The 16,934-nt window shown below is 45.1% G+C and overlaps 1 protein-coding gene across 1 annotated transcript; it reads right to left on the reverse strand.

The window, feature by feature from the left end:
- Positions 1 to 10,078: 10,078 nt before the first annotated feature.
- Positions 10,079 to 14,593, reverse strand: LOC139417030 (uncharacterized). The gene is made up of 5 exons (XM_071166265.1): positions 14,400 to 14,593; positions 13,420 to 13,878; positions 12,250 to 12,681; positions 10,823 to 11,587; positions 10,079 to 10,110 (listed from the first exon to the last, which is right to left on the reverse strand). Exons 1-5 carry the CDS (start codon positions 14,563 to 14,565, stop codon positions 10,079 to 10,081), a joined length of 1,854 nt encoding a protein of 617 aa, XP_071022366.1. The 5' UTR covers positions 14,566 to 14,593.
- Between the last annotated feature and the right edge of the window lie 2,341 nt (positions 14,594 to 16,934).

The following is a 16,934-nucleotide window of genomic DNA, read 5'->3' on the forward strand; positions in this document are numbered from 1 at the left end:
TAGGACAGACAAGACCCATACTATTGTAGAGGACTTAATTCTTCCTGCTGCAGTGGATATGGCTGGGACAATGCTGGGGGAAAAAGGCCCAAAAAACTATACAGACAATGCCTTCATCAAACAACACTGTTTCACGACACATCAGTGACCTGGCAGGAGAAGTTTTGAAACAATTACAGCTTCGCATACAAGCCAGTGAATTCTATGTGTTACAGCTGGATGAGTCAACAGACGTGGTGGGCCTGGCACAGCTCCTGGTACATGTCTGTTACAGCTGGATGAGTCAACAGACGTGGTGGGCCTGGCACAGCTCCTGGTACATGTCTGTTACAGCTGGATGAGTCAACAGACGTGGTGGGCCTGGCACAGCTCCTGGTACATGTCCGTTACGTTTATGGGAGTTCAATTAAGGAAGACATCCTCTTCTGCAAACCACTGGAAACCAGGACAACAGGATAAAGGATAAAGTACTGGACAGCTTAGTGACATCAAATGGATGTGTTGGTATCTGTACTGATGGCGCAAAAGCCATGACAGGGAGACATAGTGGAGTGGTAACGTGGTGCAAGCAGTTGATCTCGACGCCATTTGGGTACACTGCAGCATCCACCGAGAGGCTCTTGGGTACACTGCAGCATCCACCGAGAGGCTCTTGGGTACACTGCAGCATCCACCGAGAGGCTCTTGGGTACTCTGCAGCATCCACCGAGAGGCTCTTGGGTACTCTGCAGCATCCACCGAGAGGCTCTTGGGTACACTGCAGCATCCACCGAGAGGCTCTTGGGTACACTGCAGCATCCACCGAGAGGCTCTTGGGTACACTGCAGCATCCACCGAGAGGCTCTTGGGTACACTGCAGCATCCACCGAGAGGCTCTTGGGTACACTGCAGCATCCACCGAGAGGCTCTTGGGTACTCTGCAGCATCCACCGAGAGGCTCTTGGGTACACTGCAGCATCCACCGAGAGGCTCTTGGGTACTCTGCAGCATCCACCGAGAGGCTCTTGGGTACTCTGCAGCATCCCCCGAGAGGCTCTTGGGTACACTGCAGCATCCACCGAGAGGCTCTTGGGTACACTGCAGCATCCACCGAGAGGCTCTTGCTGCCACAGGTTGAAAGACGTTTTGGACACTACAGTGAAAATGGTTAACTTTGTTAAAGCAAGGCCCCTGAACTCTTGTGTATTTTCTGCACTATGTAATGATATGGACTGCGACCATGTAACACTTTTACAACATACAACTATATTCAATGTGCGGGACAAAATTCAGGCTGTGATTAAGAAGTTGGAGCTCTGCATTAACAAGGACAACACACAGGTCTTTCCATCATTGTATGATTTTTTTGTGTGCAAATTAACTGAAGCTTACGGACAATGTCAAGTGTGATACAGCGAAGCACCTGAGGGAGCTGGGTGGAAATTATGCAGGTACTTTCCCGAAACGGACGACACAAACAGCTGGATTCGTTATCCCTGCCCTGCCTCCCTGCCCTGCCTCCAGTCCACTTACCAATATCTGAACAAGAAGGCCTCATCAAAATTGCAAGAAGCGGTTCTGTGAAAATTGAATTTAATCAGAAGTCACTGCCAGATTTCTGGATAGGGCCGCGCTCAGAGTTTCTTTCCTTGGCAAATCGCGCTGTTAAAAGACACCGATTCCCTTTGCAATTATGTACCTATGTGAGAGTTGATTCTCGGCCATCACTAGCATGAAAACTAAATAGAGGCATAGACAAAGTGTGTGGAAATGTAGAAAAATATTTATTTGTCTTCAACCTTGGGTTGAGTTTTGGGTTCGTTTACTTTTTTAGACCTCGGCTGCAACTTGGGTCACTTAGTCTGATATGTTAATTCTTCACACACAGGTTTTATACCCTCGGGTCAGAAGTGGGCGTAACCGCCTTCAGGGTAATTCTCTGGGCATACCAAGTTAAGAGGCAAGGTCTAGATTTTACTCAAATCCAATTTTAGACAACTAACTTCACATTTCTTTACCAAAACATTCTCTTTGATTTGGACATTTTCCACACAACGTACAATGTATAAACATCAAACATATACTAGGAAAACTTTTAACGTTACAATATTTTCGTAATAACGTCATCTATTAACCTTTAATAACAAAACAAAAATCTATCGTCCTTACCACCATTGTGGCTGACGGAAACCGTTGTTCCAAAGTCCCTTTATTTTATGTTTAATGTTCTGAGGCTGGTTCTCCATAGTGACAGGACAAAGGAATTTTGTCTGTGGTCTAAGATTTACCATGGGGCGTGAGGGGTCATAAAACCCCCACAGAGATCCCTTCTCCTCTGGTGGGGATGAAATCTCTCTGCAGGATTGTGGTCATTGGTAACCTGAGCCAAGCAGGACAGTCATGACACACCCGTCTTCCCCATTATTCCCTGGGTATTTATACCTGTGTTTTCTGTTTGTGCCAGTTTGTCTTGTTTGTTCAAGCTAACCAGCATTTTGTCTCAGCTCCTGCTTTTCTCCAGTTTCCCGTATTCTCACCCTTCTGCACCTTTGCCCTACAGACCTCTGCACATTTGCCCTACCGACCTCTGCCTGCGGTCCTGTACCTTTGCCCTACTGACCTCTGCCTGCCTGCCGTCCTGTACCTTTGCCCTACCGACCTCTGCCTGCTGTCCTGCACCTTTGACCTACCAACCTCTGCACCTTTGCCCTACAAACCCCTGCACCTTTGCCCTACCGACCTCTGCACCTTTGCCCTACCGACCCCTGCACCTTTGCCCTACCGACCCCTGCACCTTTGCCCTACCGACCTCTGCACCTTTGCCCTACCGACCTCTGCACCTTTGCCCTACCGACCTCTGCACCTTTGCCCTACCGACCTCTGCACCTTTTCCCTACCGACCTCTGTCTGCCTACCTTCCTGTACCTTTGCCCTACCGACCCGTCGGCCTGCCGTCCTGTACCTTTGCCTTACCGACCTCTGTCTGCCGTCCTGTACCTTTGCCCTACCGACCTCTGTCTGCCTTGATCTGTATTTGCCCCAATTGGGATTATTAAACTATTGGTTGTCCGACATGGTCTGCATCTGGGTGTTACCTTCATATCTGAGAAAAGTGCAGTTAGATTAAGAACAAATTCTTATGCACAATGACGGCATCCTGGGGAACAGTGGGTTAATTGGCTTGTTCAGAATGACAGATTTTAACTTTGTCAGCTCTGGAATTTGATCCAGCAACCTTTTGGTTACTGGCCCAACACTCTAACCACGAGGCTACTTGCCACCCAAGACTAGTAGTGATAAGGGAAATAGATACCTACATGTGGGGAAAACGTTACAGTATGTTATATATATATTTTATATATTTAAAATGTATATGTTTATTATTTTCCCAAAAACTAATAATTAAAAAAAACAGCAATACCAACATTGACATTCATTGTACTGTTGAATGGGATGGCCAATTTAGAGGACAAAACTTAACTCACACATACACAAAATAAAACAAAATCCTATTAGGTGGTACATGTATAGGAAGACAGCATATAGTCATTACAAACAGTGTAGTTAAGCCAAAAATAAATATTGAGTGGAGTACAGCACAGTGTAGCAGCAGATCGTCAGCACAGTTATGAAGCGGGACTAGACCATTTATCCAGTATCGGCTGCCATATTATTCCTCCCGGCTGGCTTGGCCCTCCTGCTCAGTGGCTGAGTGACTCATTGCGAGCTTACAGAACAAGGCTACGGGTAGCTGAGTGAAAAATTGAGGAAACCTTTCACTCCCTCCTCTCTACCTCTGTATCTGCTGCTAAAGCCACTTTCCTCCAGCCTATTGATTCCAAAACACTGGTCTCTGATCAACAGTCTCGTTATCTCTCTCAGAAAAATCTTCTTGACCCTAAACCGGTCATGCTTCAAGACTGGTCACTCAACCGAGACTTCTCTGTGTCATGGAGGCTCTCCTGCACTGCCAAAGCTGACTGTCACTCCTCTGTTCTCATCCTCCTAGATCTATCCGCTGCCTTCGCCACCGTGAACCATCAGATCCTCTCCATCCTCTCAGGGCTGGGCGTCTCCGGCTCTATCAGATCCTCTCCACCCTCTCAGGGCTGGGCGTCTCCGGCTCTATCAGATCCTCCTCTCCATCCTCTCAGGGCTGGGTGTCTCTGGCTCTATCAGATCCTCCTCTCCATCCTCTCAGGGCTGGGCGTCTCCGGCTCTATCAGATCCTCCTCTCCATCCTCTCAGGGCTGGGCGTCTCCGGCTCTATCAGATCCTCCTCTCCATCCTCTCAGGGCTGGGCGTCTCCGGCTCTATCAGATCCTCCTCTCCATCCTCTCAGGGCTGGGCGTCTCCGGCTCTATCAGATCCTCCTCTCCATCCTCTCAGGGCTGGGCGTCTCCGGCTCTATCAGATCCTCCTCTCAGGGCTGGGCGTCTCCGGCTCTATCAGATCCTCCTCTCCATCCTCTCAGGGCTGGGCGTCTCCGGCTCTATCAGATCCTCTCCATCCTCTCAGGGCTGGGCGTCTCCGGCTCTGCACGCTCTTGGATTGCATCCTACCTGGCAGGTCGATCCTACCTGGTGACGTGGAGAGGACCTGGTGACATGGAGAGGACCTGGTGACGTGAAGAGGACCTGGTGACATGGAGAGGACCTGTGTCTGCACCACGTACTCTCACTACTGATGTCCCCCAAGGGCTTGGTTCTAGGCCCTCTCATCTTCTCTCTATACACCAAGTCACTCGGCTCCATCATATCCTCACATGGTCTCTCCTATCATTGCTATGCGGATGACAATCAACTACTTTTCTCCCCCCCCCCCCCCTTCTGACACCCAGGTGGCGACACGCATCTCTGCATGCCTGGCAGATATCTCAACTTGGATGTTGGCCCACCACCTCAAGCTCAAGCTCGACAAGATGGAACTTCTCTTCGTCCCGGGGAAGGCATGCCCACTCAAAGACCTCTCATCACGGTGACCCTGGACAACACCCTGTCATTCTCTGCAAACATCGAAGGAGTGGCCCGCTCCTGCAGGTTCATGCTCTACAACAGGGGAACTCAACTACTTTTTGAGAAGGACCAGTGACACACATTTCCTTGGTGGCAAAGGTCCGGATGGATATCGTCCTTTATCGTTGCTGTGGTAACAAATGTATTTGTCTACGACTTTGGAAACATGTTATATCAAATGTACATTAAATGGGAATAAGAATTTGAATTTCAACTTCTTTTGAATTGTGCAACATTGCTGAAGAACAAAAGTGTTTATTAACCTATACAATAAGCACATAACAAGTGTGCTTATTAACCTATACAGTCCAAATAATGATGATCCAAGCTTCTTTGAAAATATATATAAGAATTTATCAACTCTACAAGCAACACTAGACTAGACTTATTATGGTGGGAGATTTTAATACGGTGTTAAATACCTCTATGGACCGGAAAGGAAATCACACTACAAACTATCACCCTCAGGCACTTAAGGAAATTATGAATATCATGGATATATTGGAATTAATGGATATATGGAGACTTAAATGCCCTGACCTAGTGAGATATACATGCTGGAGGCTTAATCAAACTAGTCGTCTTGACTACTTTTTTATGCCATTCTCTCTGGCAATAAACATTTTTAAAAAGTGTTGACAGGAGACAGAATGCGGTCGGATCATCATATAATTGGCATACACGTGGGTAAGGATATTGGAAATTTAATCAAAGCCTACTAGATGATAACTTGTTTAGAACAAGGGACAGAAGAATTTATAACAGACTTTTTCAGACATAACATAGGTACAGCAGATCCCCTTCTTGACACTTTTAAATGGGCCTTTAGAGGCCATGCAATTCAGTACTCATCTATAAAACAAAAGCAATTTAGATCAAGAGTCCATATTAACAAAGGAAAATGAAGGACTAACAGTACAGTTAGATAGCAATAAAAACTGTACCGTAGAGGCACAGAATAAGTTAGTGGGGGGAAAAAAGAAATGGAGGAACTTATTCAAGAAAGATCCGGTGGAATATATTATAAATATAAAGCAAACTGGATGGAATATGGGGAAAAATGTCAATTTGAAACTTGTTACAAATGATGGAGTCACGCATGATTCATCAAATTATATTTTGAAAAAGAGGAAGTAAAAGTACTTTAAGAATATGTTTTCGTTTCAGTCTCCTCCATCTCCACTAACTGAAACTAATTGTATGGATTTTTTTTTTCATAACAGTAATGTAAAATGAACATCTGTACAGAAAGACCAAATTACAAAGGAGGAACTTCTTGAGGCAATTGGGGCCTTTAAGGCTGGGAAAATTCCAGGGCTGGTGGAAGTACACCAAACTTTTTTCGAAATACTCAATGGACCATTATAAGCATGTTTTAACCACGCCTATATAAAATGGTAGATTATCGGACACGCAACAAGAAGTTTTGAGATCATTATTACTGAAACAGAACCCAAGTGGTATATCTAAAGATCCAGTCCATTTTTAAAAATTGGAGACCTCTTACACTTCCGTGTTTTGATGCAAAAATCCAGGCAAAATGCTTGGCGCATAGAATTAAAAAAGTATTGTCAGATAGTATTCATCCTAATCAGACAGTTTTTTTTAACATGGACGATACATTGGAGATAATTTAAGACAAGTACTGGAAACAATAAAATACTATGAAATGTCGGCCACCAGGCCTGGTTTTCATAGCTGATTTTGAAAATGCTTTTGATAAAGTACGACTGGAGTTTATATATAAATGACTAGAATATTTCAACTTTGGGGAATATCTTATAAAAATGGGTTAAAGTTATGTATAGTAATCAGAGGTGTAAACATCTCAGAAAGTTTAAAACTATCTAGAGGAGTAAAACAAGGTTGTCCACTATCGGCATATCTATTTATTATTGCCATCAAAATGTTAGCTGTTAAAATGAGATCAAACAATAATATTAAGGGATTAGAAATCCATGGCAAAAACTGAATTGTCATTGTACGCTGATGATTCATGTTTTCTTTGAAAACCACAATTAGAATCCCTCCACGGCCTCATAGAGGATCTAGAGGATCTAGATACTTTTGCTTCTGGATTAAAACCAAAAAATGCTAATTTGACATTACCGTTGTCATGATGTTGGCCTGGGGGTAGGTTTATGACAGTCATAAATACCTCTTCCCCCCCTTTTTCCTCTCCCTACCCTACTGATGTGAAATTTGAAAACCCCCTTGGTTAACATAGAGATTCTGGGAACATCAGAAAATGGGGGGAAATTAACTATATTCTGGTAATCCGACCAATTGAACATATGCGGTGGTACTTAATGAATATGATGTCAGTTCGGTTGTCATCTGGGACATTCTCATCAATGATAGGATGACAAACTCTACAGTGGAAAGTCTGTACATTGTAGTTATCGGATTCACATGGAATTGTTGTTCAATTTAAATGTTTGAATATACAATGATTGGTGAAGAGATTAAATGTAATCTTAGCTTCCAAAATGAGAGATTTGCGTTTAGGTTAGGGCTCTGCTCAATCAGTGGCCCGCCCCTGTGAAGAGACATGGGTTATAAAACTTTTTAAACACCCCCTTCTTCTCCACTATATAAAGCCTTGACGAAAATGTAACCTCCTGTTCCAAGTACGTGAGGTCTGCAGTCTCTGCGTTAAAAGCACTAACATGTCAACTACAGAACTAAGCCAACCTCAGCGTGAGCTTTGGTTGCGAATGGTATGAACTTTGAACTATTATTCACTACAGAAATGATACAGAAGTGATACCTCCTAGCCGTTGAGTTAGCAACAACAGCTGCAAATGCTGCAAACGCGAACTAGGAAAGAACAGACAGAGTATCCTGTTGTAAGTGCTTGTGCACATTTTGACTGGAGCGCGACGGGTTTTGTACCCACACCTTGTTATTCTGGATGCCGGTGGTTTTGATAATTAAACTGCTCCGGTTATTACCCAGTTCTGCTCTCCTGCATCTGACTTCCCTGCTACCAGTTATGCACCCCTTACAGAATTCCACACCCCATCTATATGAAGTCAGCAGGAACAGGTACCACTGGTATAGGAGTTGAGGAGCGCGTCCAGGAACACGCAGCGATGCTCCACCATCACGACCTCACCATGGACAGCATGGAGAGAGGGAGTTCCTCCAACGCCTCCACCAGCATCTCCACTACTCGCCCCCCCCCCCCCCCGCCCCCCCTTCACCCGGTCCTAGTGGGATTCGTCTCGCCCTTCCGCGGGAGTACGATGGGACAGCTGCACAATGCCAGGGTTTCCTGTTGCAGCTTGATGTCTACCTGGTAACCGTCCACCGGCTCCTTCGGGCTGTGAGACGGTGTCCGCCCTCTTCTCGTGCCACTCGGGGAAAGCCCTGGAGTGGGACAACGCCGTGTGGGGAGAAGGAGAAGCGGCGCTGGATCATTTCGAGGATTTCACCCGCCCGAGGGTAGAGCGGCGGGTGAACACCTTTTCCATCTGAGGCAGGGGACGAGAGTTGCTCGTCACTCTTTTGCTCTGATAAGAAAGCTTTGGTCCAAAAGCGTACCAAAACCCTGCCTTTGCTGAGCCATATGACATCGTTGTGCAAGTAGTAAGTCATCAAAACTGGCCTCTGTCAGAATGTGTCGTAGCAAGCGGTGTTGTAGGGAGGACGTTGCTCTCAAAGTTGTTTCCTCATCGTTGTCATGACCTCAGAATATTATTTTCCCCAGATTGACACAGGACAGATTGATGGATGACAACCACTCAGCGGGACGTCAGCTCAGGGGTCGAAGTTCATCACGATCTCCTAGGGCAATAACACCAGAAGTTCATGGTGAGTATAATTTCTCAGCTCTGCAACTTATTAAATAAATACTTTAGTTTTTAATAGCTTAGTGCGCCACAAACCTTTCATCTGTGGACCTGGAGTTCCTCACCGTAATGGGACCTAGTGTCCCACGAGACGAAAGAGGTATACTCAGCTCGTCATGCTGAGACATTTTCATACACACCCCAAAGCATGAACCCAACACAGGAACAAAGAGGATACCCTCTGGTCTATTTGGGTCGGTGGCCCCTCAAGAGGAAATGCACAGCCAGTATTTATTCAAGCAAAGCCCTTTATAATCAATCTACACATCCTATGGTCTCCCCAACTCTCCACCTTCAGGAAACACAATCCTGTTCCTCCTAAAGAAAATACTAATTATATGACCCTGCATGTGTGGATAACAAGTTAACAACAACAAAATACAGCAGTAGAATATTTAGGAAAAAGGCCCCAGAGAGAAAGAGGTTCTAAAAACAGGCCGTCTGCAGACAAAGAAAAATGACTTGCCAACAATGACTTATATACAGTCCAGCCTCGCTGATAAACTCCTCCCTCAACCAGTTACATCTGATTCACACAATACAGAAATACCCCCTTATCCACTCACTACTCCCCTAGTTACAAAACATCCCCCTTATCCAATCACTACTCCCCTGGTTACAACCCCCCTTATCCAATCACTACTCCCCTGGTTACAAAACATCCCCCTTATCCAATCACTAATCCCCTGGTTAAGTAATGCTCACATTGATTACATAAGGGGGATGTTTTCTACAATTTCTTGAGATCGGATACACCTGGGTGGCTACTTATTGTACAATGTAGAAAATAGTACAAATAAAGAAAAACCCTTGGTACTGTAAATCTATTTACACATGAAAACTTGGGCCATATTAAACCACCAACAGGCAGCCTATTGGAAACCCTGCATCAGATCTGGACATCTTGTATCTACAGATCTGTCTACGACATTGAGTGATCACAACTCTCCTACATCATCTCCCAATTGTTCACCTAAAAACTGGTGGTTGTCTGAACTGCAAATTGTCCATTTCATACACAAAGAGTAGCAACATTGCCTGTTAGGTTCAGACAACAGTCCCATTATATAATTACTGTGACATTGGACTGAGCAGGATCAGGAGGACCAGTTAGAGTTGGTCCACAGGGGATCTTGGGTGTATCTCAATACTCTTAGTCCCCTCTGTGTCTATGTCCTCAGTTGGTCCACAGGTGTATCTCAATACTCTCTTAGTCTTCTCTCTGTGTCCTCATTCACTTTCTTTGTGGTTGTTTTTCACGTGTTAGCAGATTAGTCTTCTGAATTAATATTTTATCACAGACTGAGCAGCCATGATGTTTCCGATTGAAGCTTTTCCCACAGTCCCCACAGCTACACGATGTCTCTCTGGTGTGAGTTAGTTTGTGTGTAGTTAAGGTCTGCTTGCGATTTAAGCTTTTCCCACAGTCACCACAGGAGAATGGTTTCTCTCTTGTGTGAATCAGCATATGTCTTCTTAGGTCCCCTTTCAGAATAAAGCTCTTCCCGCAGTCAACACAGCTAAATGGTTTCTCTCCTGTGTGAATCAGCATATGTCTCCTTAGGTCCCACTTCTGAATAAAGCTCTTCCCACAGTCACCACAGCTAAATGATTTCTCTCCTGTGTGAGTCAGTTTATGTCTCCTTAGGTCCCACTTCTGAATAAAGCTCTTCCCACAGTCACCACAGCTAAATGGTTTCTCTCCTGTGTGAGTCAGTTTATGTCTCCTTAGGTCCCACTTCTGAATAAAGCTCTTCCCACAGTCACCACAGCTAAATGATTTCTCTCCTGTGTGAGTCAGTATATGTCTACTTAGTGCCCTGTTCTGAATAAAGCTCTTCCCACATTCACCACAGCTAAATGGTTTCTCTCCTGTGTGAGTCAGTTTATGTTCAGATAGGTGCCCTATCCGATTGAAGCTTTTCCCACAGTCACCACAGACAAATGGTTTCTCTCCTGTGTGAGTCAGTTTATGTTCAGTTAGGCTCACCTTCCGAATAAAGCTCTTCCCACAGTCACCACAGCTAAATGGTTTCTCTTTGGTGTGAGTCAGTTTGTGCGTAGTTAAGGTCTGCTTCCGATTGAAGCTTTTCCCACAGTCACCACAGGTGAATGGTTTCTCTCCTGTGTGAGTCAGTTTATGTTCAGTTAGGCTCACCTTCCGAATAAAGCTCTTCCCACAGTCACCACAGCTAAATGGTTTCTCTTTGGTGTGAGTCAGTTTGTGCGTAGTTAAGGTCTGCTTCCGATTGAAGCTTTTCCCACAGTCACCACAGGTGAATGGTTTCTCTCCTGTGTGAGTCAGTTTATGTTCAGTTAGGCTCACCTTCCGAATAAAGCTCTTCCCACAGTCACCACAGCTAAATGGTTTCTCTTTGGCGTGAGTCAGTTTGTGCGTAGTTAAGGTCTCCTTCCGATTGAAACTTTTCCCACAGTCACCACAGATAAATCGTTTCTCTCCTGTGTGAATCCTCATGTGATTGGACAGATCTCCTTTGTGTATGAAGGTATTTCCACAAACAGGGCAGGTGAGGGGTTTACCACTGTGACAGAGTCGGACATGGGCCTTCAGTTTACAGGTGGAGTTGTAGCGTTTTTGGCAGGAACTACATTCACTGGGTATCTTCCTGGTGAGAGTCACATGTCTCTGCAGGTCAGCTTTCAGAGCAAATGTTGCACCACAGTCACGGCAGTGGTGAGTTTTTCTAGATGTGGTGCTGAGTTTGGAACAGAGTTTCTTGGTGGACTGGGATCTAATGGTGGACTGGGATCCAATGGTGGACTGGGATCCAATGGTGGACTGGGATCCAATGGTGGACTGGGATCCAATGGTGGACTGGGATCCAATGGTGGACTGGGATCCAATGGTGGACTGGGATCCAATGGTGGACTGGGATCCAATGGTGGACTGGGATCCAATGGTGGACTGGGATCCAATGGTGGACTGGGATCTAATGGTGGACTGGGATCCAATGGTGGACTGGGATCCAATGGTGGACTGGGATCCAATGGTGGACTGGGATCCAATGGTGGACTGGGATCCAATGGTGGACTGGGATCTAATGGTGGACTGGGATCCAATGGTGGACTGGGATCCAATGGTGGACTGGGATCCAATGGTGGACTGGGATCCAATGGTGGACTGGGATCTAATGGTGGATTGGGATCTAATGGTGGACTGGGATCCAATGGTGGACTGGGATCCAATGGTGGACTGGGATCCAATGGTGGACTGGGATCCAATGGTGGACTGGGATCCAATGGTGGACTGGGATCTAATGGTGGACTGGGATCCAATGGTGGACTGGGATCCAATGGTGGACTGGGATCCAATGGTGGACTGGGATCCAATGGTGGACTGGGATCTAATGGTGGATTGGGATCTAATGGTGGACTGGGATCTAATGGTGGGCTGCTGTCAAGTCGTACTGTGTCACTGCTTTCAGCTGAACTGTGGCTGGAGGCATTGTTTTGATTATCTGGAGGGTCACAGGGAATGTTGAGACCCTTAATGTGGGTCACAGTGACAAAAGGGTTCAGATCCACTGGCTTAGAGTCACTCTCTCTGTTCTCCACAGTCTGGGTTTGGGGAAGAGTCAAGGACTGAAGTGGGTCCTCCTGATCACATTCACTTTTCACACAGGAAATAGTGAATATGGAGTCTTTGAGCCCTTGAAGCTGCTCTCCCTCCTGACTGGTTCTGACTTCCTCCTGTTCCTCTTTAATATGTTTGGTCACTGGGTCCTTCTGTCCCAGACTGAGGCTCCACTCCTGCTCACAGTGCTGCTGCTCAGGGGGAACCTCCTCTTCAGAGACAGAGGGCTGCAGGCAGTCTGGAGGGAAGGAGAGGAGGAGCAGAGGTTATTTATATACCACACAATTAAATAGAACACTTGAATCACAAATGTGAATTATAGATCTCAACGATTTTTTAATTGAAAATGTCTTTATTGGCATTGATCCTAAATAATATCAGGAGCTAAAATAATGTACGATACAGATAAATAGTTTTAAATAGTTTTACTGCTCCCAAACTTGATATTTTAATAAAGCTTGTACACGTCCTAATAATCTGAAAGATTTCTCAGAAAACTAGATGTTTTGATCACCGTATGCTAATATAGCCGATGTGAAATGGCTGGCTAGCTAGTTAGCGCCCAGGTGGGGGCGAGGGGACGGACGTAAAGTCTATACTGTTACACTTAGTAGAGGTCGACCTCTAATGCTTACTTCTATTATGACCTCACAGCGTTGAAGATGAGCAGAGTCAGGGGTCTACAGGACCGATGTCGTACTCAGCCTACTGCCGTCAATATAATATGGAATTACTAGTGTGAACGTAAACATACTCACCGTCTCTAATGAAATGCTTTGGAGTCAGAAAGGCTGTGCTATATAAGCTATTTCAATGATCATTTCCTGACAGATAACTTTTTAGTTATGCCTGGTGAATCTTAGCTATATTATAAACTGTTCTTTAAAAATGGATGCGCTGGAGATCCCTGTTACCGGAAACAGTTTATTAACTAAGTAGAACCGTAGCTAGCTAGGTATTATATCTACATACTAACCTATTCTACATAGTTGTATCTCTGGTGTCCTCCGCAGCAGTCTCCGTAGCAGATCATTCTCCTCCTGGTACTCCACTACAGTTTTCTCAACTGCACCGAAAATCTCCACAGCAGCAGATGCCGTTAAACATTCATTTAAAAACACACAGAACAACTGTAGTTTAGATGTTTTCAGTGGACTGAGAGTTGGGTGTTCAGCTAGTACGGCTTCTTGACATGGGTTCTCCAGATCACATTCACTTTTCACACAGGAAGGAGTGAATATGGAGTCTTTGGTATCAACGAGCCCTTGAAGCTGCTCTTCCTCCTGACTGGTCCTGACTTCCTCCTGTTCCTCTTTAATCTGTTTGGTCTCTGGGTCCTTCTGTCCCAGACTGGGGCTCCATTCCTGCTCACAGTGCTGCTGCTCAGGGGGAACCTCCTCTTCAGAGACAGAAAGCTGCAGGGAGTCTGGAGGGAAGGAGCAGAGGTTTACACTCCCTTATGTATTTATTTAGACAGTGAAACTAACAAATGTGTCTCTGTACTCCAGAATTTGGGATTTGAGATCAAATGTTCATAATATCCGTTTTACCATTTAGAAATCAAAGCACTTTTATGTATCTAGTCCCCCAATGTGAATTAGTCAGAAGCATTTGGATAAGTTAACCTAGCGTATTAGAGTAGTCAGAAGTGTCGTATTTGATCCCATATTCATTACACACATTAAGCTCATTATTCATGATTATCCACAATCATAGTAGTATACACATTAATGTAGAAGGGTTCAGAAACATATTATATTCTTATTTACAATAAGAAATGGACTCCAAAAGTATGCATTACACTTGAAATGTTTGTCATTTAGCAGACGCTCTTATCTCCAGCAATTACAGGAGACATGAGGGTTAAGTGCTCAAACACACATGGACAGATTTTTCACCTAATGTGGAAATATTGAAGGGGTCTAAATACTTTCCGAATGCACTGTACAGACGTACCTGTTCTACATAGTTGTATCTCCGGTGTGATCCGCAGCAGTCTCCGTAGCCGATCATTCTCCTCCTGGTACTCCACTACCGTTTTCTCAACTGCACCGAAAATCTCTACAGCAGCCGCAGTTAAGCACTCATTTAAAAACACACGAAACAACTGTTGTTTAGACATTTTAAGTTGACTGGTAGCTAGTTAGCTATTCAGCTGGTAGCTTCTTCCACAAAGAAAGAACGTTGTTCACAAGAAAGAAAAGTCCACTCGTAAGCTCACTTCCGCCTGTATCAGCGGGTGGCAAGCCAAAAGCCACAGCGCCTCTATGTGGAGGGAGAGTTAACTACAAGGTACAGACTTTATTTTTTTTACTAAGTACAGAACAAATTATTATTTACACTGACGGCAACCTGGGGAAGAGTGGGTTAATTGGCTTGTTCAGAATTACTTCAGCCTCCCCTGGTTTCTCAGCAGCAGCTGTAAGCAGTGGTCGTGTCAGTGGTGGTTTTGTGGCAAACTAAGACCGTCACCAAAACAAAGATGTTTCTGCCAAATTATTTGAGGAATGCTCCACACCACTCTCACTTGATTATCTTACCTAGTTATTTACAGATTCTCATTTTGCTCTTTTGTAACTTTGTCAACTATGTGTTTAAATATATATATATGTTACCCCCCTTTTCTCCTCAATTCCTGATATCCAATGACGATCTTGTCTCATCGCTGCCACTCCCCAACGGGCTGGGGAGATGCGAAGGTTGAGTCATGCGTTCTCTGAAACATGACCTGCTAAACCACGCTTCTTAACACCCACCTGATTAAGCCGGTAGCCAGCTGCACCGATGTGTCGGAGGAAACACCGTTCAACTGACAACCGAAGTCAGCCTGCAGGCGCCCGGCTCGCCACAAGGAGTCGCTAGAGCGCGATGAGCCAAGTAAAGCCACCCAGTCAAACCCATTATATTTGAAGGAGCAGGCTGGTTATTGTGACCTTGCTACTTTCTCGGGAAAGATGGTGCCTGCAGCTGGTGTCCCTGTTCATGTCCCAGCTGATGTACCTGTTGGTGCCTGCAGCTGATGTCCCTGTTGGTGCCTACAGCTATGTCCCAGCTGATGTCCCCGTTGGTGCCTGCAGCTATGTCCCAGCGGATGTCCCCGTTGGTGCCTGCAGCTATGTCCCAGCTGATGTCCCTGTTGGTGCCTACAGCTATGTCCCAGCTGATGTCCCTGTTGGTGCCTGCAGCTATGTCCCAGCTGATGTCCCTGTGGATGTCCCAGCTGATGTCCCTGTTGATGTCCCAGTTGATGTCCTGTTGATGTCCCAGTTGATGTCCTGTTGATGTCCCAGCTGATGTCCTGTTGATGTCCCAGCTGATGTCCTGTTGATGTCCCAGTTGATGTCCTGTTGATGTCCCAGCTGATGTCCCTGTTGATGTCCCAGCTGATGTCCAGCTGATGTCCCAGCCGATGTCCCTGTTGATGTCCCTGGTCTCAATAAACAGGGAGAGGTTGAAAATGTCAGTGAAGACACTTGCCAGTTGGCCAGCAGATGCATTGGATTACACGTCCTGGTAATCCGTCTGGCCCTGCGGCCTTGTGAATGTTGACCTGTTTAAACTTCTTACTCACATTGGCTGCGGAGAGAGTGATCACACAGTCATCTGGAACAGCTGATGCTCTCATGCATGTTTCAGTGTTACTTGCCTCGAAGAAAGCATAGAAGTAATTTAGCTCGTCAAGGAGGCTCGTGTCACTGGGCAGCTCTCGGCTGTGCTTCCCTTTGTAGTCTGTAATAGTGAAGCGACTGTTGTTTAGACATTTTAAGGTGACTGATAACGACTTGGCTATTCAGCTGGTTGTTTCCTCCACGAGGAAAGAATAGTGGTTACAAAAAAACTAATCCACTCGTAATTTCACTTCCGCATTTTCCTTCTGTTTGTTTCAGCGGGTGGCAAGCCCACAAACACAGCACAGCGCCTCAGTGTGGAGCGTTAACTACATGGTACAGACTGGTAGTGATAATGGAAATAGATAGCTACATGTGGGGAAAACGTTCTAATATATTTTAACACTTATTGTATGAACTGAATTGAAAGACAACTCATTGTAACACAGGCGACTCCTGAAAGCTGCAACGGCTTGGGACTTAATTCTCAAATCAAATACATTTATATTGGTCACATACAGATGCGAAATGCTTGTGCTTCTAGTTCCGGCAGCGCAGTAATATCTACCACAAAATCTAACAATTCCCCAACACAACTATCTAATACACACAAATCTAAAGGGGTGAATGAGAATATGTACATAAAAATATATGGATGAGTGATGGCCCAGCGGCAATGGATGGTATAGAATACAGTATATACAGTTGAAGTCGGAAGTTTACATACACCTTAGCCAAATTAATTTAAACTCAGTTTTTCACAATTCCTGACATTTAATCCTAGTAACAATTCCCTATTTTAGGTCAGTTAGGATCACCACTTTATTTTAAGAATGTGAAATGTCAGAATGATGGTAGAGAGAAAGATTTATTTCAGCTTTAA

This window comes from Oncorhynchus clarkii, chromosome 9 (assembly GCF_045791955.1).
Source record: "Oncorhynchus clarkii lewisi isolate Uvic-CL-2024 chromosome 9, UVic_Ocla_1.0, whole genome shotgun sequence".
NCBI lineage: Eukaryota > Metazoa > Chordata > Actinopteri > Salmoniformes > Salmonidae > Oncorhynchus > Oncorhynchus clarkii.